At 31.3% G+C, this 24,210-nt stretch overlaps 1 protein-coding gene across 2 annotated transcripts in view; it reads right to left on the bottom strand.

Moving 5' to 3' along the window:
* The window catches only part of LOC134680750 (receptor-type tyrosine-protein phosphatase mu-like), a 60,195-nt gene that overhangs the window by 10,395 nt on the left and 25,590 nt on the right, over positions 1 to 24,210 (bottom strand). For both annotated transcript variants that reach the window (XM_063539966.1, XM_063539974.1), the window contains exons 7-21: positions 22,713 to 22,910; positions 19,941 to 20,081; positions 18,905 to 19,042; positions 18,054 to 18,197; positions 16,278 to 16,412; positions 12,004 to 12,141; positions 10,614 to 10,725; positions 9,942 to 10,021; positions 7,115 to 7,389; positions 6,861 to 6,948; positions 5,986 to 6,053; positions 5,164 to 5,200; positions 4,203 to 4,300; positions 2,163 to 2,300; positions 107 to 252 (exon numbers count right to left, since the gene is read on the bottom strand). In XM_063539966.1, coding sequence (XP_063396036.1) covers positions 107 to 252; positions 2,163 to 2,300; positions 4,203 to 4,300; positions 5,164 to 5,200; positions 5,986 to 6,053; positions 6,861 to 6,948; positions 7,115 to 7,389; positions 9,942 to 10,021; positions 10,614 to 10,725; positions 12,004 to 12,141; positions 16,278 to 16,412; positions 18,054 to 18,197; positions 18,905 to 19,042; positions 19,941 to 20,081; positions 22,713 to 22,910 — 1,936 coding nt within the window. The remainder of the gene's footprint in view (positions 1 to 106; positions 253 to 2,162; positions 2,301 to 4,202; positions 4,301 to 5,163; positions 5,201 to 5,985; positions 6,054 to 6,860; positions 6,949 to 7,114; positions 7,390 to 9,941; positions 10,022 to 10,613; positions 10,726 to 12,003; positions 12,142 to 16,277; positions 16,413 to 18,053; positions 18,198 to 18,904; positions 19,043 to 19,940; positions 20,082 to 22,712; positions 22,911 to 24,210) is intronic.

Raw genomic sequence — 24,210 nt, 5'->3', positions numbered from 1 at the left:
TGTATTTCAATATCTCAAAATTCAGGCAAATGACTAACCTCACAAGGTTGTCTAAATAACTTATTGTTTTTTGGCTTTGTCTTTTGGCGAAACAAAACAAACCTACCTGCAATGAACAACCATTGGGGCAGTCTTATCCACCTTTATGCTTTTGACTTTTCTGTAAAAATTTACTAATTTGACGCTATTTGGGACACCATGATCCGGCCATTGAGTGAAATGGAAATGATGAATTTTTCGTTCATGCTTATTCTGAAATTTCAGAAGAATTACAGCTCATACCTTAAAACAAAAGTTCAACATACTTAACAACATATTTTTTTCTCGATCAATATTTTTCTTATTTCAAGGGTGATTTGTAATTTTGTAAGATGTTCCCATAAACCAAACAACAACATGTTCCTTGAAATACGCATATGATCCGGACCAGTATTCTTTAAGATATTCTGGAAAGTATTTTTTCTAAGTCGCCATGTTACCACTCTAGCGTAATAAAACATAGATTATGACCAGAGGTATAACATGTGTTTACCATATTTGTAATTCGTGAGTGAAATCAAATGCGTGAAACTGCTTTTTTATTTAGTTAATCTTTTTATCATTATAATATAATAAAAGGACCTTTAATGATGTATTTTAAAGACGTGACAACTAAAAGGGTCATACCTTATGAAGAGTTTAAAAGTAGCAACTGTAAACTTGTGAATTACCCCCAACCATACGCGTACGGTCGGACCATACGCGTATGGTCGAACAATATGAGGATATGTTCATACGTTCATAACCATACCCATGTTCCAAATACTCATATGGTCCGGAACACATATATAGATACAAGTAACGTCGAGAACACAGTTCAGTTTTACATTTTTTGGACTTCTTAATTTAGTATTTTTGAAATGTATACCTATACCAAGTGCAAGAAAATCATTTACAAATTATGTTTATTACAGTGAATTCGTACTTAAAGGATTACTCATTATGCTCATGAAAGAAACGTGATATTATATTGGTCTAAAAAGATCTACAAAAGAGGCTTGATAGTTATTGCATAAACTACTATAAAAGGAGATAATTAAGAATTCAGGAATTTAAAAAAATTGTGTATGCTCATTGTCCAAAATTGCTTTCTTTGTTAACAGTTTTAAACTAGTTTTGTGTGAACTTATCTAAGTTAAACTACCCTCTGCATCAAACAGTAAGATTGAAACTTGTCGAAATTAAAGCAGATCATGTGGATTTTTTATCTATTGAAAAAACTCATCATGGATGGCTTATTATTCAGTATGCAAGATACATTTACTCTTATAAAATACCCAAGATACACTGTAGGTTTGCTTTATTTGTAGGTCACTTTATCAGTCAGGGGCATTACTTAAACAAGTAACAATTAAAATTACCTATACAAGTAATGTTGAAAACGAGGCTAATTTAAATATAACTTATACAAGTTATTTTTCTAAATATTATTTTTATAGGTGTTTAGGAATACAAATTTTACTAGCTTTACATAATTTTCACAGTTATCTGGTTATTTTTCCCTTGATATATAAAAACTAATTCTTCAGAAACACTAATTAACTTTCCGACGCACTTATCTTTCAAACCGACGCTTCTGGGTCAAAGATTGGTCTCTTGGGACTATCAAATTATCATTTTCCTTTAAAATCTTGAAGGCAGACTGATATAAATAGATAGATACTTCTGAATTAATTAAGACCTGAAGTTATTTATTATTTGTAACCTAATTCAATTACATATGTGCCTTAGATAAGTGTAATTGCTATTTTTTTCAAAAATGTTTAAAATAACTTATTCAAGTAATATTTTTGTCATTATTTTCAAAGTAACCCTTTATCTCTATACTCCTCTCAAATCTGATAAATTCTTTATTTTATCATATAAAATGGTGTTTAAAATCATGAAAACTACATTTAGTCTATGTTTCTATTGAAAATTAAAATAACTCTATTAAGTAATTTTATTATTTTTTAAAATAAAAAAATTACTTATATAAGTAACGCCCCTGACTGTATATGTTTGAATTGTTCATTACATAACTAAAATTCTCTTTAATGATATCATCAATCGATGTATAAAAGTGTACCAATATTAAATATTGCATTTTTAAGACATGGTGTTACGCTAACAGATTAAATTACCTTCGAGCTGTTGGAGTGTAGAATAAATAATCTGTACACATACACTGTATGTTGTATCACCTTTTTCATTACAAGTCTATAATTATCTACTGCCATTACTTTATTAACGCTCTGAGGCCAGTATTGTTCACATTTTTTCTGAAACACAAAAAGTAATAAAGTTCACATTTAGTTCACATAAAAAAGGGTATTAATATGTATATCTCGAGCAAACATATATAAAAAAAGATGTGGTATGATTTCGTATGAGACAACTCTCCATAAGAGACCAAAATGACGCAGAAATAAATACCTTACAAATATTAAATTTAAATAAGGCTACAGTAAAATACCGATGTTTAAATGTCAAAAAACGATTCGATCAACTATAAGAGGAAAGCAACAGAACAACAGTAACACTGAATGATGATGTGCTATCCAGTTTTAAATAAGTTTTCTACAGGTTCTACCAAACATCGAAATCAAACATGTTCATATTTATCATTTGTGGTAAAAGAATATATATTTTAATTTAAAAAGTTGCCGATCGGTTAATATCACAAAAAGTAAAATCACAAAAATACTGAACTCAGAGGAAAATCAATTTGGAAAGTCATGATCACACCGATACTTTAAGTTTGTAGGCAGATAGCAAATAAACGAACTATAATATTTGTCATTACATTCACCGAAGTAGATCTAAATAGTATGATATTTTCACAAAAAAAAACTCATATTGTACACAATGCTGTGAACGGTACACTTTATTAATTATAGTCATGAATGTGTGCCCTCAGTTTACAATGCAAAGCTAGTAATTTCGCATTTATAATTTCAATTAATTTTGAATATGATAAAATATAACCGTACTTTGAATATATCGCAGAAGCTCGCTGAAAATGTGAGCTAATTTTAAAATTGAGTTATACCAAAAACCTGTACATTGCAATCTGTAAAATTAATAGCAAAATGATGGTCATAACCGGTAAGTACAACAAAGCTTTATTTTATTTTAATCTATGTCAGGAGAACTGTTAAAAAATCACACTCGTGAACTGTTCTCTTGTCAATTTTGGAACAGTTTCTGACAAAAATTGTCTTAACCTTGAACAGTATGAACTAATGAACCCTACTTTCGAAAGATCTACCCATATGTTTTCTTTGTCCATAATTTGTTTTGTCCTTTAACGAATTCTAACATTTTATCACTGGAACAGCTATTGACAAAGATAGCTATGCCAATTATTATCTTTTTTTTTAATGAATAAATGCGAATTCATTAATGTATTTAGTATGTTCATGAGAAATTATTGACAATAATTAATCGAGTATTATAACAACACAGCTCTTACACTCAATCACACAGGCATTTTTGTATAGATACGCAAATTTTTTTTATTTATAATATTCGGAAATATCAAAAGAAACACAGACAATATTTGCATTTCAAACTATTCTAACTGATCTTAAACAAATGCCGAACAGTTATTAAAATTAAAGATTACATTGACAATTATATAGATTTTAGAATTTTCACAAAATTAATATGCAAATTAGATAAACCTTTGATGGATCAAGCAATTAAATGAAAAATTGCAAATCGCAGATTCTCTTCTTAGCATGCAACATATTGGAATAAAGCACCATCATAATAATAAACACAGTATGGTAATAGTATTTTTTGGATGTCGTTTGTGTGTTCTATTTGGTGAGTAAATACACTCTTCTACATTTTTGCTTTAAGTAAACAGATAAAAACATCAGCAATCTGTTTAAAAAAATGACAGAACAAAATATGTAAAAACAGTAAAAACCCAAAGACCTTTAAGGATACAAACCATTTTCTTTGGTCTCTTAGAACCTATTCAATCAAAAATAATTCTTACAGTCCAACGGCATGCCAAATGTATTTTGTTTCTGTAGTATATCTTAATAACAGCCTTATTTAGTTGAATTTGTGTAGTACGTTGATAAGTTACATGTTCTGTACAAGTAATTCATTTCATACTAGAAACATGATACCTGTACATAAATGACTCAGTAACCCAAGCAAATAAATACCCTTCTTTCCTCTTCTAATTTTGTTACCATCACTATTGTGTTAACTTTTTCTTGCCAGATCATATGCCAGAAATCTCTCATAGTATTCTTTTTCGGACCTTAGAACATACAAACGTAAGTAAGCATTAATACAATATAAGTGTCCTTTTATACGTCATTTAACTTTATCGACTGTCAAAAACAATATACAATGCATAGTTAATGTTTGTAAATATATTTGTTTTGTTTCTAGAGTGATTAAGATTAAAACACAACGTAAGTATCAACTGAGATATGTTAACACAATACGATGGGGCAGACGGCATGTTAATGCTGAAATCATTTTTACCTATTGTGTCTTTTTGGATTGTTCACACATCGATGTCAATATTGTGAAATTTTATACAACTGTCATACCAGTGAAAGGTTAAGCTAGCTATGAAACCAGATTTATTGCAACATTTTTTCAAAGAAAAAAGCCTGTACAAAGTCACAAGTATGCCAATTGTTATCCATTCGTTTGATGTGTTTGAGCCTATGATTTTGCTATTTAATAAGGAACTTTCCTTTTTGAATTATTCTCGGAGTTCTGTTTATTTTTGTGATTTCACTATTTTATATGTATTCATATTTGTCTTACGAGGAATAATTTGACTAGACAAATTAATTAAAAATCGACGCATTATTCCAGGACATCTGAACGTTGTTGTTTTAATGTCGTTTGTTACTGGTATTGAAAGGTTGCTTTTGCATTTAAAAATACCTATGCCCCACGTCTGTTTTTTTAAACATGATCTATTTGTTTTGAAATATTAGTTTTAAAAGGTGTCCTTTAAAAGATGTCCCTTTGTCCAATTCACCAACAAAATATGCGATTGCTATGATGCATAAAAGCTTCATAATTTAGAAAATCACTGCCTGAATGAAAAAAACGACTTACTTTTATAATAAATTTGCTATAAAATATACTTGTATAACTAACCTTGTGAAGCTATGTATGCCTTTTCTTTCTCATAGCTCTGAAATTAAATAATATTGATATAATTGATTTGATCCCAACTGAATATATCACTGATGTAATAAAACACAGGTGTGATAAGTTATAGTGTTGTATCACCATTTTGAGACTTTTATCTAAACCTTTTAATGAAACCCACATTTGTTTTTTCTTTCATGACGTTACATTATTTTGTAGCATGACATTTTTGTTTTTTTTGTCTATTTGACATGTTTTACTGTATAAATATGGATGATAAAGACATAATCTTTCAGTCATTTTAATTGATGTCTGGAGCGGGAATGTCTGTAACAGCAAGTAATCCTATGTTAATTTATGTATCAGTCATTTTAATTAGTTTCATGTGTTAGCTTTTCTGACATAGGACTTGGACTACTTTTAGACTGACTTTTACTGTGTGTATTTCTAAGAGTTTCTTTGTTTTACATTGTGCAGATGTATAGAGGGAAGGTCGAAATATCACAAAGCATGTTTGACCCGGCAGCATTTTTTTGGCTTGTCCCAAGTCATGAGCCTCCAGCCTTTGTCAATCTTGTTTTTTTTTTTAATTTTGTTGATTTATATCTTTTGGAGTTTAGTGTGACGTCTCTGTTCAATGCATTAAAACCATTTTTAGGGGCCAGCTGAGGACCACCTCGGGTGTGGATTTTTGACACTGCGATTAAGACCCATTGGCGGCCTCCTACTGTTGTTTGATCTTTGGTCGGGTTGTTGTCTCTTTGACATATTCCCTATTTCCATTCTCAATTTTTAAGTTTTTAAATAACATTATAATGTATATCTTACATCAATGAAACTAGCATTTATGTAATCATTGTTGGTGTTTCCAGTCAGAACAATCCGTGAATGATCATCTACAACAAGGTCAAATCGAGCTATGTTTAAATTCATCTTAATTTTTATTCATACAACTCAATAGAAATGACACCATTTTTTTTATTATTCGTCAAAATTTAAGTCATGACCAGTTTTAGCATCTGTCATCGTGTAATGCTTTTTAACTCTAAAAATTGAATTTGGCATGAATATGATTAAGAAAAATGTACAGATGTTATAAATCACGAATGTGGACTTTTGTTTGGTGATTGTTAGAATGATATACAAAATGCGTGTGCTTGATACGTGATCTGGTTATAAAAAATGAAATTCATCATGCTGCTTTTGGCTATCCACGTGGTATTAAGAAGTTAGAGCAGGTAAAGGTTGGCCAGAAATCACAATAATGTTGTAATATGGTGATGTTTTGCTTCTTTGTGCGCAATCAACTAATAATGAGACTCAGTGTGTCGGACTAACACATCTGTGTTGACATGAATAATCATTGATATTGTCATAATTACGAATGAATTTTACAAACAAAAAAAGTTGAACTTTTCGAAACACAAATGATTTTCTACCTCATGAGCAGATATTAAACAAGAACCTTAGCTGTATTTGGCAAACAGTTTATTAATGTTTGGTCTTTTTAACTTATCTGAGTGTCACTGATGAGTCTTTGTGTAGGCGAAACGCACGTATGGCGCAAATACAAAATGTCAATCCTGGCATCTATGATAAAAAAAAATAGTGTCGATCTTTAAATTAATTTACGTAGCAAAGTTGTTTTGTGTATCAAAAGTGAATAATGCCTTGGCATTTAATTCTATGCTACAGTTACATACATGGCCATGTTGCAAGAAAACGGTTTTTAAGTTTGTTTTCTTCTTTGGAACCTTCCATGTGTGCATGAACAAGTCCTCTTGGTAAAATCTATTAAAAAAGAAGATGTAACCAATTATAGTGTATCTTAATAAGCGTTTTATAATATTAGTAGTCAGTAATAATGCGAAACAAAATATTGCAAACTTTTAACTTCAAAATTTTTGAATATATGAGGTTGTAAACGGACGAGAAAAGATCCTTCAAAATAACTCACATCGTATTCCTTTTTGAAACCTTCGTCTTTCTGTTTTTCATTAATTACTTTCTTCAGGTCTGCTATGGATATTTTGTAGTCAGCTTCTGTTTGTACATTACCATATACATTTCCTTCGTATTCATCTTCGTATTCCTGTGGTATTTCTTCGTTTCCATCATAACCACTTGTGTTACCGGAATGTGTTTCAGGTAATGACACACTAACATCTTCGATATATGCGTCACAACCTTTATTCACAAATACGTTCATCGATTGTGGTGACGGGTCATGATCTAAAAGTGATCGCAATTACATGAAATTAGCTCGAAATTGAAAGCAAAGTGTACTGTCTGTATTTTGAAGAAATTCTTTATAGAACGTAAGAGGGCAATTACTATAATGGAAATGTATTTATTCAAGTATGTAGCGCATACAGGTTTGTTTGACCTGTACATTTTCAGACTTTTTGTTTTTTTAGATCTATTAATGTTTATAGGCCCATTTGTGGCCTTCGGCTGGTGTCTGCTCTATAGTCGGGTTGTTGTCGCTTTGACACATTCCCCATTTCCTTTTTCAATCATGATATACATGTAATTCCTACATGGTTAATATAAGAATTATCAAAATCAGTCTTTAACTCCTTCAGCTTTCTATAAAACCAGATGTAATCAATAATTTTCTCCATAAGAAATGCCCGTCCCGAGTCAGAAATATATATGTGAAGACAACAGTTACCCTAGTATAACGCGTTTTAGTAGTCTCAAATCGATTAAGCGAAAACAAATTTGGGTGCAAAACTAAAACAGACACAAGCACATCAACGGTATAAATATAAAACAGAAACACTGAAAAAACGCACACGTCAATGAATAAATATGACAGATGTTTTTCATTTGTTTGATGCGTTAAAATTGTCTACGATACATTGTACCTATATACATTTGCGAACTTATTCGGTATTCAAGCGCTTTCAGCTCCTCCTCAGACTTTGTAAAATAGTGTCGGAGCAGAAAGTTAATGAATTAGGGTTATGTCAAAGAACTTCTCGTCCTTTTTCCAAAAAAGTTCATCGGAAGGTACCAAGACCTTGTTGATGAGTATTCTGTGACAACTTCACATATAATAAACTACGATCAAGAAGTATAGATTCTGCGTACTGACGTTATTTATCATCTGAATAACGTGTTGTATTATTGTTTTAGTTGTCTTTATTAATATTACATTAACTGTTAATGCGAAGTGTACGTAATTAAACTACACAATAGATTTTTTTTAAATTTCACATTTGAATTCTGCTTGTAAAATTACACCAGAAAAAAAAGAAAAAAAAGGGGGTGACCGTTTTCGTTTTTGAGATATAAGCCGTTGATTTTTTTTTGTGCTGTCTATTTGACATGACTCTGTACTTATGCAACCCGCGCGACATAGAACGACAAAATAATTTTATTTCGACCTGTGTGACGTTAAAGGCGATGCTACGTCAAGGTTAATATTAATCTAACCATGTGTCCTTCAGGGTAAGGATTTGGTCTCACTAATTAAAATTGCATAATATATAAATAAAATAGTATTATAAAAAAGCAAAACTATGTTGTTAAATTTAAAGTACTATGCCTTTTTGTGTTTCTTAAAGGGGCACAAGCTGTCAAATTCATGGTCATCGATTTGACTCAAATTCTCATATTTGATTTATAATAGTTTAAAACATTTATCCAAACTATCAACAGTCTAAAATAAACAGCGTAATGAGCAAGGGGTAGATAATATGTAGGTTCGTTTTGTGTGTATTTTAGTCCAAAAGCCATCTAATTAACTATCGATTTGACCTCAGATGACCATACAAACGATGTAAACATAAATGAAGATATGAATAGATTAAACCAACACGTGCAATTGGATTTGTATAGATCTGTTTGATTTCGTTTCATAGATTAAACATATATGTTTATCATTGTTTTAACCGTATAAGAATGATTTTATGTGAATCGAATCGGTAATCAAAGTACATGTAGTTTAATTAGATGCGACTGTCATATAAGAGGTTTTTAAGTTAGATAGTTATTAAAACATAACAAAATGCCTGTACCAAGTCAGGAATATGACAGTTGTTATCCAATCTTTTGATGTGTTTGAAATTTTGATTTTGCCGATTTGATTAGGGACTTTCCTTTTTGAATTTTTCTCGGATTTCAATTTTTTGTAATTTTTCTTATTCAAACAGAAACAAAAGAACGTATCGTTTAGACATCGTGTAGCTATTATATCAGTACAAAAACGATATCTGGAATATGAAAATACAGTATAGCATACTAGCTGATAAAATGAATGATCTAATATTACTGCGTTGCCAAACTATGGATTTAAAATTTAGCAGGAATCTAAATCAAAATAAAATTGGAGCATCTACCGCAGTTGCTTCAGGCAAACTTAGAATTTTCTTATTTTGTATTTGTCTTTTTCGGTTATATAGCTCCTCAACTGTTTCGATTCTTATGCATCTTTGGTCTTCAAATATTCGGCAACGGAAGTTCTTATGAAGGTTAATTCAGAAAAGAACTTCGGACGCACGACATAAATAACGTCTTGTTTTCGTTTCGTTTTAAGTTTCTTAATAAAGAAAGTTATCTATACAAAAGCAATTAAATAATTAGCATATATTAAACAAATAATAGTTTGTTCCTTCCCATATCTACTAAAGAAAAGCTTCATATTTAAGTTGCAGCTGATACTTATATAATAAAAAAGTAAATTTTTAATACATTTATTAACCTTAAACTTATATTTTATACCAGTTTATAATTTCTTTTTGAGTATACACCTATTTAGACTGTTTAGTTCTACTCACTAATATATGTGTTGTCTTCTGTTCCACTTAAATGTTTGCTGTCACTTAAATATTTGTTAGGTCTGGAAGCTGATTTTCGTCTACAAATTTTTCAATTAATTAATATTCTATTGTACGCTAGCCATTGTACGCTAGCCATTATTATGATAACTTAATTACAATACAAATGAATCTGGTGTCAAAGGTTTTTTTTCTGCCATTTGTGCATAATATATGCAATGTTTTATGAGGTACAATCACAGATGAAATTGTACACGTTGTAGACTGGTATAATTTTAATTTCAAGTGACCTTTAACAATGACCTTTCACCTCAGGGTCAACTACTGTATTTTCATTACAAAGGTTTTTGAAATTAACCAAGTATCGTTTGTCACACATCTACTAATTCATTTTCGATTAAGTTCTTTAAGGTCATCTATTATAAGTAAATGATTTAAACATGTCTGGGCCAATCTTTTTAACTGACACATTTAAATTTAGCATTTTGACCTACATGTATCAACCAAGGGCAAAAAAAACACATGTGAATTGGCCAACCATTAACTGACTTTTTGTCTATGACTTTTATTTGTTTCATCTTATTGAATCTTGTTATGATTTATAATGGCTGAAAATTACAAATGTGTAAAAATCAGATTATTCTTTTGAATCTGTAAATATACCTTAATTACCTGTAAATAATGACAACAACGATTACAACTATAATGACAAGCAAGATGGCACCTATGACTCCTCCTATTGCTGGGCCAGGATCAGACGGAGAAGTCAGTTTCTTTGTTAGTTCTGAAAAAGAATTATATTTGAAAATTCTGTATCAGCATTTATATCATAGTCATAAATTATGAGATATTTTTTAAAGATATTGTGTATTGTATTAATAAACATACAAGAAGTGAAACAATCAGACATGTACAGCTATTTTTCCAGTTCATTGTCAGAAACCTTTTTTAGTCTGTGACATGTGTAAGAACACATATTGTAAAAGATATGATTGCATTGCCTATATTATAAATATATTTGTTTTGTTTTTTTTGCAATACGATCATGTGGTTATTTTGTCCACCACAGACCAAACAGCAATGACGCAAGCAGATTTCACCGTAGCAAACTATAAAATGTCCTAAAAGACGAAATTGGCTATACAATATTAGTAGATGTCATGGGTAGGCCTTTACTAGTTTTGGTGCATTTAAAATGGTTCGATACAAAAGCTATTTCGTATGTTGTTCGTTGCTACGTCTTACTACTGAGTACAACCATACCATGTTAACTTGCATGTCTATGGGACAATCATAATGACATTACATGTAAAAAAAAATCTTAACTGCTCCAACCGGTCAGAAAATCAAACTCAAGTTAACTTAATAAGCATACTTTGTCTAAGGACATATGACTCCAGAGATTTGTAACTTTTGAGATATGTAACTGAACTCGGAATGCATTTTCCTCTTTAAAAGTCCTGCAAACAACTTAACTTCAACGCATACAATGTGCCTCTACTGCCATGGTGTATACAAACATGTATCTGATATTAAGTTATTTTTCATTACATCCATATTTCCTATAGCAAACACATTGATATATTCTGAAGTTAATTTTACAGAATAGAAATACAAAAATATATTTTGGTTTCATTTTTTGTTTTGGAAAAACGAGATTACTGACAAAATCAAATTTGTCCTAAAAGCTGGTCCTGTCTGTATGGCTGGTTGGTATGAAGCAGCCCTACCATAATGGTTGTAATGTTATTGAAATTTATTGTTACAAAATTTGATTCCTTGCACGGCTTTGAAATACGTGTTTGTCCTTTTTGGTTTATAGCTTATCATCCTTTTAATAAGCTTTGGACTTTAAAATATTTTGGCCTCGAGTATCACTAATGAGACATTGTTTATTAAAATGTACATCTGGTGCAAACAAATTGGTACTGCTTTTTTTTTTAATTCTGAGAAAAACACAAGATTTGCATTTCAATAAATATCTAAATTTTGGCAATATTTTTCTTGTGTTTGGAAGAGCAATATGATATACGTAAACAATTGTCAACCAATGTTGTATTACCTTTTACGTCACACATATCGCCACTATATCCTGTAGAACAACCATCAGTACAATTCCCGTCTAATATACTACACGACTGGTTCAAACAATTTGCACAAAATCCATTACAGTTGAATCCAAAATATCCATACGTGCATTCTGAAACATTGTAATTTGAATTGATAGGCATACATCTATATATATATGTGATACATTTATACATAAACTAAAAGACATGTTTTGTAGATCTGCGCAGAATCATGTTGTTGACAGTGTCGTATTTGTTGTTAAACAATTCAACTGTATTACTTATTATTTATCTAAAAATATCATGGGAACGGGAATGTTCATATCATTTTTCATTTTTTTTTTAATAATTGTAGCTATGATTAAAGTTGTTGACATTGTACATGTTATATTTAAGAAATAATTCCTTCATGTCATGCTCTATGCTCATTTTAACATGGGTAGGCATTATATTTGTCGATATTTTACACGGAGCGTTAGCGATGTGTAAAATGTGGTCAAATATAATGCCTACCTATGTTAAAATGACCATAGAGCATGACATGAAGGAATTATTTCGATTCTAATAGGACAAATACAGTATTTTTATAGGTCGAATCGTCCGAAATTACCATAAAGTGTTTGGCTCTTCCCGTTTCCTCCCTGAGGAGTCTGTGCATTACATTTCATATTTGATAAGTTTAAAAACCTGCAAGCAGGGTAAATATATGTTGTTTTATAAAAACACGTAATTAAATGTTTATGTTTTCTGCTTAAATGTATATATTTATAAGGATAACGATGAAAATAACGTTAATATACACAGTAAGTGCATGCGGGTGTGTCAAACATATGTTGTGCTCAGTAGAGCTTTCTTACAAATTGACGAAAGGTACGTATGCTTGACGAATCATACGTAAGACTCGTTTTAGGGATCCTTTATTTTGACATATTTAAATAATAGTCGTGGAATTTCGGACAATTATCCTATATGCAACGACACTTGTTAAATTGGACTTTTCTTGAGATATATTCAGAATTTCGGGATGTACGATAGGTGAAAATATGATACCACCAGGTTGGAGGAGATAACACTACACAATATCCTAAATACATCTAGTAGTCAGACGAATAAAATGCCCCTAAAAGACTAAAAACCGACTCCTCCCATACTCTTTAATAATACAATGTTGCACTGTTTAAACCCAGAAAATGTCAAAGCAAATACATTGTCTTCTTCCCTTACAGAAAAATAAGAAAAAATTAAAACACAAATACTTCCTTGATTCAAAATTTGCAACGCTAAAAATAATAAAATGAAAATGAATAAAAAAAAGATGATCCTCGTACTTAGCCATATCATACATGCTGGTGCTCGTTTAATAAATTTTGAAACATCGACCTCCTCTGGTAATAATCATTGCCCCCCCCCCCCTAAATGTGTATATATGATACATCGCAGCAATGGAACGAATATTTTAGCGTATAAATGCGTTTCATAGCCAGAAATGAGTAGTGGTTTTGCTATTTAATATTCATAATATGTAAATGAGAATTGTACCACGTGATAGTAGTTTGAACTGGACTGGCTTGATAGGCTTGATATCATTAAAATCTTTAAAACACGGATATTGTAAGTTGCCCGTCACAGAGTCCTTATTTACAATCACTTTGATATTTCCGTAAAGTTGTCAGGCGGTCAAAATCAAAACAATGAACGTGAATTTAGTGATTTTTTCGTGCTTTCGTGAGTTTATTCTTCTTGAAATAGTGACATTTTAATTTTACGTGGGAACCTAGAGTTCAACGACTACACATACAAGGTTTGGACTTGCTTATTCTTTGGAAATTCAAGTTTCAAAATCCACCCCGGCAACATGTTTTTGTAATGCCCTTGTAAGCCAATTTTCAACACGAAGTTGGCAAATTTGACGTTTCAGCCATTTTAGCCTGTATTTTACACTGCAATGTTAAAGGCCTCTCGCTTCGATATTTAAAATAGCTCAGGAACCTGTATTTTTGCAACAACAGTCATTATGTTTCGTTTGAATGGTGTATATTGTTGTGTATATTCATTTTCTGCCCCGGCAACCTGTCTATCACTTAAATTAAAATTAAGAAAGACAATTTAAAACAAAATCCCTATCATTTTTAGTAATTTCCGTGACCCGTATCCGACTTCTTTAGTATAATATTCAAATAAGCAAAGTGGCGTTGATTTCTGGATATGTTGCCTATAGTCCTGAACATTTATGAAATATTAGCCACTGGAAGATAAGTGACAACTTCGCGTCTATCTTCCAAACATGTGTACTGTTAACTCGTCATTATAAAATCCACAATGTATATGGTGCAAAATTATAGATTTATTTTCTTGATATACAAAATCTGTTTTTCTAGATTTATTCAACATTACTTTTTAAAAACATTGTAGCATCATTTTTTTTTTTTATCAAATCTCGATATTCACCTTTGACAATTTGCTGAAAGTGTACTATAAAAATAAAAAATAAATGTGAATCATGTCGTTGAATTTTATCGACTAAAGTACTTCAATAATGCCATTGAAAAGTTAATCGTGTAACTCGTGCTTAAAAAATTCCCGCGGAAATATGTGTACTCGTGGTTTACGTAAGTAACGTTTCGGACGAAAGTGTATTTGACACTATTTTTCTCTGTTTGATTACATTAAAATCGTGTATTATTTGCGATATTATTATTTTTGAAAAATAAACTTGATTTAGAAAAGAATGCTGTTTTGCTGGATAAATCAAAGACTCTTTTAACTTATTGTGGAAATGAAATGCGTGCTCCCTTTCCGTTCGTTCGTACCTTTCGTCAATTTGTAAGAAAGCTCTATTAGAACACGGCTTTGTTTACAAAGCGTAATAAGGACGTCATATTAGAATTGTTTTTTCTACATTTAATTTCCTGGATGTAAATATGTATGTATTCATGCTGCACAGCAAAATAAACTCAACTTTAATTTTAAGTCATTTTTTTAAGATCCCCTTCCCACTAGACCAAGACCATGCAGATCCCACTACGATCTATGAAAAATGAGTGATATGATTGGCTTAAATATTCAATATTTCATAGTTTTCACGTTCATACCACGATCTTACTGTGATCAATCGTGCTTCGATTCAGATACGTTAGTAACGAGTTATAGATACGAACTTATAAAACTCATTCAACGTCTCATAAGACATTTGCAAGACCACCCTGATTTTACTACCAGTACGACTTACAAACTGTGTGCGTGTTGCTGTTTTTTTTTCTTTTCTACACCGCCTAATTTGCGCGACTGGTTCAAGTCAGGTGCCTCTGGCTTTTGTTTGTCTTGTATGATTTTAATAATTTTAGTTTATTTTATATATTTATCGGATTTAAATATGGCGTCCTTTATCACTGAATTAGTACACATTTTCCACAAGGAGCCAGCTGAAGAACGCCTCCGGGTGTGGAATTTTCTTGCTGTTTTGCAGATCCATTGATGATATTCGGCTGTTGTCCGCTCATTGGTCGGGTTGTTGTCTCTTTGACGCATTCCAAATTGCCATTCTCAATTTCATTTTTCATGATATCAAAGGTCATAGCGTGATTGTGGTCCTAATTTATTGGGGTAATATGTACAACAGTGAAATACACTAGTATAACAATTTATTCAAATAGCCAGAAATAGAACTGTTCAAACAAACTTTAAATAGTAAAATAATAAATTAAAAGCAAGGCTCAAAACATTCTTCAAATCAAAAGCAAATACAAAAAGATCTACACTTTTAAATTGGTCTTGAAACAAAAACAAGACAATACAGCATAGTCAGAATTTGGACGAAATACAAAGAATGAAGGAGACAACCAACTGAATAGACCAAACCCTATAAATTCCATTGTGTACTCAAACACTCGTATAAAAACACCATGTTCATTTGAAGCACAGGCATTTTGTTACTGTTAAAAGGTTCATGTCATGATTATATAAAATCAAATTCTGAAAAATGGCTTCTATGTAGATATTTACCTTATTTCAAAAAACGTCTGATCTATTAAAACGCAATTCAACTGAATTCAATGATTAAACTGGCTTTTTGTTTCTCTGTTGATATAGGAACATGCGTATAAATTAAATAACTAAGTTTTTAATTGAGATTCTATGCTATGTTAACTAATTTTTCTGATTTAAGAATCACATTGGTTCATCTTAATGTATTCACCAACCACTTTCTGTGAAATTTTGTCATATAAGCTATTCATATGCTTGCCTAGTATAATGATAAACCTTTTACCTTTATCACATGAGACACCATTCCATCCTCTTTTGCAGCCATCAGTTGAACATTGACCAGAAAATGTATTGCATGGATTTTCCAGGCAGTTACAATAATTGGTACAATTTGTACCAAAATTCCAATCTGCACACGCTGCAAAAGATATTTTTTAATGAGTATCACTATTCAATAAGAAGAGTCCAACTGGAAATAATATACGGTTGTCTAAGAATTAAATTGAATTCGTTTGTCTGTATAGTAATATTAAGTTAACAAATCTAATTCAGTGTAGCTTGTTGTTTAATTTAACATCTTTACATCTGCACATGTATATGCTGCGACCCCCCAAAAAAACCCACATCGAGTGAATTAATCTACATAGTGTAAAAATAACGAAAATAAAATAAAGGAATATCAACTTGGCATTTAAATACAGCTGTGTGGATAAAAGAAGAATTCGGACGTGTGCTTATGATACAGCAATCCAACGACACACCAAAACAAATATCTATTCTAAGAGATTTACATACAGTTATATTCTTAATAAAACATAAGCTTTATATGCAGCTCATAATTATTCCAAGTCTCAATACAAAATTAAAGGAAAAAAGTATATATTAGTATATGCATTGTTTATATTAATCAATCTAAAATTGTTCAGTTTTATTACTGCAATTCAAAGCAGAGTAAATCGATGTTTTTTTATATACAGTCATGGGACAAAAGTGAGTTCCCACTCAAAAAATGTCCTATCATTTCAACCAAAATCGATATTTTTCAAAAAAAATATTACCAACTAACTGTATGAGCGATTTTTATAAAATAGATACCAAAAGATGTAAAAATGTCTGAAATTTTATTGTTTATTCATTCATAATATTCTTGAGTTTTGTTTTCATCATCTGATAAGTTAAACTCAAATGCAAATTTTTACGAATTTAATATGGTTAGAATGATATCAAACTTTTCAAGTTTGTTTTTTTCATTGTGTTTATCTCGTCAGAAAATTAAAATGAGCATGAATAATGTTATAAGCAAATAAACAATAAAACCTCAGATATTTCTACATCTTTTGGTATCTATATTTAGAAAATCGCTCATACAGTTACTTCGTAATAATTTTTTTGAAAATTATCGATTTCAGTTGAAATGATAGGACTTTTTTGGACTGGGAGCTCACTTTTGTCCAATGACAAGATTTTGATTGGCTAATACGAGGGTGTCAGTTTAGTCTATTACCCTTCATGGAGACGCTTGCTCAAGTGTGCGCTTTATTAATACGACTCTATCCTATGACAAATACTCTATCACCCTTCACAGAGACGCTTGCTCAAGTCTGCGCTTTATTAAATACGACTATATCCTATGACAAATACTCTATCACCCTTCACAGAGACGCTTGATAAAGTGTGCGCTTTATTAAATACGACTCTATCCTATAGCAAATACTCTATAACCCTTCACAGAGACGTTTGATCAAGTGTGCGCTTTATTAAATACGGATGGTTATGTACAATATGTCATAGTTTATTACTTTGAATTTTAAATTTAATCGACACTGATAACAGAACATTCAGTATAATAAATTAAATAACACATAGCTGAGAGGGTGATAGAGCAGATTGGAACCCCCCGAAAAAGAAATTGTCAACCTTGGCTCCGCCGCGGTTGACAATGTTTTCTCGGGGTACCAATCTGCTCTATCACCCTCTCAGCTATGTGTTATTCATATAATAAAACCTTTGTTATTAACATGATTTGATGGAAATGTATATGCATGAAATGGATGCTTACTCTTATTACAGTATCGTCCATACTCATAGCCTGGTTTACATCCACTAATATTTGTGCAGACACCAGAAATATAATCACACGAATCTTCTGTACATCCGATACATTTCTCGGAACAATTCCAACCAAATGTTCCTAGACTACATTCTGCAATATGTGTATGTCTATATATGTATTCAAATAACTTGTGTCATCTTGTACAATATATGTGATTTAAGTTACTAATACAATGATTGACGTGTTTCTCAAATACAAAAAAAGTCAATAGTTTATGTATCTTTTATTTATTCAATTTTCTACAATTAATGTGACTACCACATTAGACACGACATCGAGGTTGTTCTTATATATATGCAACTATGTCATGACGAATGTCACATTTAGAGCATGATCTGTTTACATTTACGGAGCACATGAGATCACCTCCTTTCTTTTGTGTTTTTTTGTGGGATTAACGTTTCTCGGTCTTTGTTTTTTTTTGTGTTTGTCTTTTGGTCACTTTTGTTTGTTTAATATGGTTTTGCTGGATCCTTTTTGAATTTTGATTTTTACTATCTTGTATATATTCGCCTCTCTCTAATATGTTTATATGTCTTGCAATATCAAAAAGAAAAATGTTTGATAATAATAACATTTTGATTTGTACTTCAAAATTATGGTATATCTGATACTTTTATTTACAAGGTACAAGTTTTGCTTTTTTTACGTATTTTTTCATATTTGGCCCTAAAACAATCTATTTTTGTTTCGCTTGATAGGGTCAACATATTAATATATGGTTTAATTGTAGTACTTGAACACATATTTTTATCCGAAAGGTACTCTAACAAAGATGTATGTTTGTTTCAACCTACTGTCAGTACAATTAAGTCTTTCCCATCCTCTATTACATCCCCGATCACAGTCTCCTGTCACATGGTTACAAGGTGGTGATAAACAGTTTAGTGAACAATTCCGAAGACACTGATTTCCGAAGGTACCAGCAACACAGGCTTTGAAATGATAAAGTCAAAAGCAAAAATTAGAATAAATATAAAATGCATCATTGTAATAAAATCAATGATAACCATTATCTATGGAAACTTCCTTTTATATCCAGGTATCCCTGTATGTCTAGTAATTTTGCATAGTGTTGGGGTAATGATGAGCATACCCATCGTTTAATATATTTAAACATAAATGATCCTAAATGCTTTTGAAGCAATACAAATTTAACCAACTGCCTTGTTTGCGACGAATTTAAGTAATCAATTTGCTTAACTATGCATATTTTTTTGTTGTTTTATGTTTTATTTTTTCTGTTTTGGTTTTTTTCATCATTTATCAGCCGGTCGTTCTTTTTCTGCGTTTAACATTGTTTGGCATGTGCTCACGTTTTGTGGTTGACTTAACGATATGTGCGTTGTTCATTGTTTTTGTATTAAACGATGACCAATAATAGTTGATAAACTTTGGTGGATAGTTGTCTCATTACAATACCATGTAAATACAGATATATATGGTAGGAAGATATACATTGAAAGAAAATGTGGTATGAGCGCCCTTTTTTTATCTTCTGCATTTTTTGCACACGTTCTTTATCCCAATATTCGGTTTAAGACGTTTCAGTTTAATTGATTCAAGGATTAGTGTCTCTGTCGCATTTACATCGGTTTTAATTTTTTTCTTTACGACAAATTTTTGCTATTGGACTTTTAACACCAGACACCTTTTGTTTACAAACTAGTAAGTCGCTAACAGAATCGATTACATTTGTTGAACGATATTCAGGAAACAGATGTCGTGGTCATCGGAATTGGTATAGCACAGTTTGAAAGGTAACTTAAAACATTTGGATTATTAATTAACACATTTCTTTAAAAATATCTATATGACTAAAGTATATTATACCTTGGTCACATTTTTCACCAACCCAACCATCTGAACATCCCGACAAACAGCGTCCACTGACTAAATCGCATTGCCCTTGTCCCAAACAGTGTTCTGAACAATTATATTCACAACTTACTCCGTATTGTCCATATGGACATCCTGAAAACAATACAAAATGTTAACTGTTATCAATGGCTTGTCAGAAGCTGAGCATATTATAAGGTCTTTCCACATTTCCGTGTGGAAAGACCTATTGAATTTCTTCTGATTATTTTTTTTCTTCCGCCTAATTTTGTTCTTGCGGTGTAAAAATGTTTCAAAATATGTCGCTTAGTTTTTTTTTATATGACATCATACAGTCTATACGTTTTTGAAACTGACCCTGTTTAACCGAAAAATTTTCTTTGTAAGAGTTATCTCCCCAAAATCTGTTTTTTTTGGTTATCAGATGTCCTCCGCAACCGTAAAAAGAAAGCGACAAATTTATTTTACCAAATTGCTCGTTATATCCTCAGGATGTTAGGTTTCATTTTGGGCGAAGCGTCACGAAGACCCCATATGAGAGTTATTTCCCCTTTTGCATTGAAAATAGTGAAATAATTGTGTAACTGGAAAACCATAAGTGATACAGGCCTAGGGTCTTTTGATTTGAGGTACTTGGTCCAAAAAAAAGAGAAAATGAGGTCAAGGTCAAAGGTCAAGGACATTTTAAAATTATTGATTTTGACTTGTTATCTCTTATTTTCCGAAATCATAGAAGATATCGACAAAATATTTTCATACAATTATTAGTTGCGACATTTCATGACCCGTAAATTTTACTCAAAAGGGTACGTAACATTTAATGCGGGTTTTCCCCCTTTTATATCTAATATAAGTCGTATGATTATAAAACACATTAACAATATGAAGTAGAGGCATAGAGGTTTTTTATTTTATGTCCTTGGTTGATGACCTTGAAATTGAGCCCAAGGTCATATGTAAATTTAACGTTCTAGATTTTGACCTTTGCGTTCTCCCCTTATGTATACATGATAAAGCCATGGGACTTTTTGCAAAAGGTTGCATGCAATGTGACCTTGAAAAATCCAACCGGAAGTGACCTTTGTAAACGGGAAGTAGCCATTTCTTGTACTAATTTAATGTCAAAGTATATAAAACATCTATTTTTGGAATCAATGTCAAGTAAACTATCAAAACATACCGGAAGTAACATCTTTTAAACCGGAAGTAAAACACGATCTCCCTTATTTATATCTTCTTGTATAGAAAATAAATATTTTTAATGCAGCGTTTAACAACCTGTCAATGGACGCTAAGATTGACATATAAAAACCGAATTTTAATATTTTCATATAAAAAAATCCTTACCGGTGGAAATACCATCAATAGTTCTTTCAACAATGGGTTTCAAATTTTATATGGCATTTTACAGTTCTGACGCTTGCAATAATAATCGGATTTTGTCTTTTTCTCTCTCTTTCCCTCCGTCTCTTTATTTATATAAATGTCTTTTGAATTGTAGTAATTAATTTTATTTATCAAGGCTTTGAAAATCATTTACAATTTTTAATTTCAGTAAAAAATCGATAAATGGCAGCATATGCTTCTGTTGGTATCATGGACTGATATAGGTATATGTAGTATATGTACATTTATCAGTCCATGATTTTGCAATGTGCATTAATTTTTTTAAATTTACAGTTGAACGTGAAGTAAATGTTTGGTTTGCATTGGTATATGAGTTGTTTCATTACGTTAATTATGAGTTATCCCTTTTTGCCCAAAGAACGTGTATTGCAATTGTGTACAAATAACGATGAAAGTAAATGTATAATGTGTAACCTTTCGCTGTTGATGTACGGATTTATGAACCAGAAAAGAACATAGTTAATGTTGTGTAAGCCGAGTTTGTAATTAAGGTACTGTTAGGTGCAGTATAAAATCTTGTTTACCTTGAGATGCATTCTCAGACGGTTTCATCAACAAATACATGAAACTTATGTTAGGCGGATTTGCAGTCCAAATCTTTCATTCTTTATAAACAATATGTCCAGCTAAACGTTTAGGTCATAAAGGAAAATGTTTTGATGCTGCTTCTAGTTTTATAGTGTTTTAATATATTTTACAATGAGACTGTGGAGCAACATTAATTTGTACAGTACATGTTAAATTTCTCATAATATGCATATGTGTAGTTATAATCTCACATTTGGGGTTAATGCACCTGGTATAATTGACATGATAGTGAGGCTCAATTTACCGTCAGACATGTGCTCGTATTTGTTCCGTGTTAAGCATTATGACGGGTGCTATATGTTGAGCAGGATCTACTTACCCTTCCGGAGCACCTGAGATCACCCCTAGTTTTTGGTGGGGTTCTTGTTGTTTATTCTTCAGTTTTCTATGTTGTGTCATGTGTACTATTGTTTGTCTGTTTGTCTTTTTCATTTTTAGTCATAGCGTTGTCAGTTTGTTTTAGATTTATGAGTTTAACTGTCCCTTTGGTATCTTTCGTCCCTCTTTTTAATATCCTAGTATTTTTAGATGTCAAAGATACAAAATATTTTCAATATACATGTACTGCAGTTATCATGGTTAATTTATTCTTTTTCTTATCATTCCTGAAATATTTTCCTCTGGCCGTAAAGTAATCAACGATCAATAAAAAAAATGGAAAATTTAAATACAAACATAGATTGTTTCCTTTCTTAATTAAGACAACAAACCCTTTAGTATGTAATTAATTTACATATACATAAAAAGCATGTGAAAAATATTGATACTTACCACCGATTTCTATTTCGCATAATTCTACAGTAGAACCTACACTTAACATAGGCGGTACATATATTACATATTTGCAAACAGCAAAGATTGTGATGTCTGTGTTCAAACGTGGACCACTGTACAACAGTATGCCATTATTCCACGTATCAGTGTTATTAGAACAATATACTTCATGCTCATTGTCAGGCGTTGTTTGATCTATAGACAAAACAACAAATAAAATAAAAAAATAACTACTATCAAATTTTCAAAAAATTCAAGTACCACCGCAATTGTTATGTTGATGTGCAGTTACCCCACTGGCCAATGTAAAGGTGAAGTCAAATATTCCACCAACAAATATCACCGTGCTACATTATTTATGGACCGTTCCCAAACCAGAAGTATTTGAAAAGTAGGTTTTAGTTCGAATTTGTTCTTAATTCTTTTTTGAAAACATTTGTTCGTTGGATATTTCTCAACATTTGTTTAAAATTTAGTCAACATGAGATCTCTTACAGCTCATCATAGCATACTGTATACTTTTGTATCTATCTGAAGGCCGTATGATGTGCATTACTTTTTCACATCTTTGTTATTTGAGTTAACTGGAAAGACTACTCATCAACATAACACATCACAAAACTTTTTTTTTATTACAAAAGCAATCATTTATAAGGAATACGATCGTGAGATAACGATAACTAATTTTCATGTACTTATTTTTATAATAATTATAAGTGTACCTTTGTGTGTATTGACCTACTGATCAATATGAAAAAATGGTAAGTTTGAGCTAAAGAAAAAAAATGACCCCGATTTATATTAATGTGCATGTTCCATTGGGGAAGCCTCGATCCTAATGGTTGTCTTATACATGTATATATGTAATTTTAAAAATAATACCATTGTTATTTTAAAGATGGTGTTGTATTGATGACTCTTTTATTGTTGCAGATTATCAATGTATTCACAACTTGAATAGATTCGATTGTCGTTGGGTCAATGTCGAATTTATCAGGTTGATGTTCACACATATATAATGTGTTGTATATTTAATCAATGTTACTATTTATTTACACAAATAAACGCTGTAGACATATGCGATTTAGCTATGGCGCTCAACATGGCAACTTATCTAGCGGAAAGATATAAATTACAAGTGTACATGCAGTTCCGATACTAAAATAAAACAACTATCTACAATGTATATCAATAGCCAAATGCAAAAGCCTTGTAAAAAGAAACTTAACCCTTACCATGCGGTACCCGTCTTTTGACGGGCGGACCCTAATAACCGTTATTTGGCTCTAATGGCGTTCCATACTTTTAGAAGTCCACTTTATGATACTTATTTTAAAAGTTATGCATGTTCCGTCAATCTGGGGCTATCCATATTCACGTTTCTCATGTATAAGTAGCATTTTGAGCACAAATACGGACTTGGAAAATTGAAATTGGCTAAAACTCGGTTTTCTGGAGGGGTAGGCTTCACATCTGTATCTTACACAAGAAGTTC

This window comes from Mytilus trossulus, chromosome 1, assembly GCF_036588685.1.
Source record: "Mytilus trossulus isolate FHL-02 chromosome 1, PNRI_Mtr1.1.1.hap1, whole genome shotgun sequence".
NCBI lineage: Eukaryota > Metazoa > Mollusca > Bivalvia > Mytilida > Mytilidae > Mytilus > Mytilus trossulus.
This window is presented reverse-complemented; position numbering and strand designations above follow the sequence as displayed.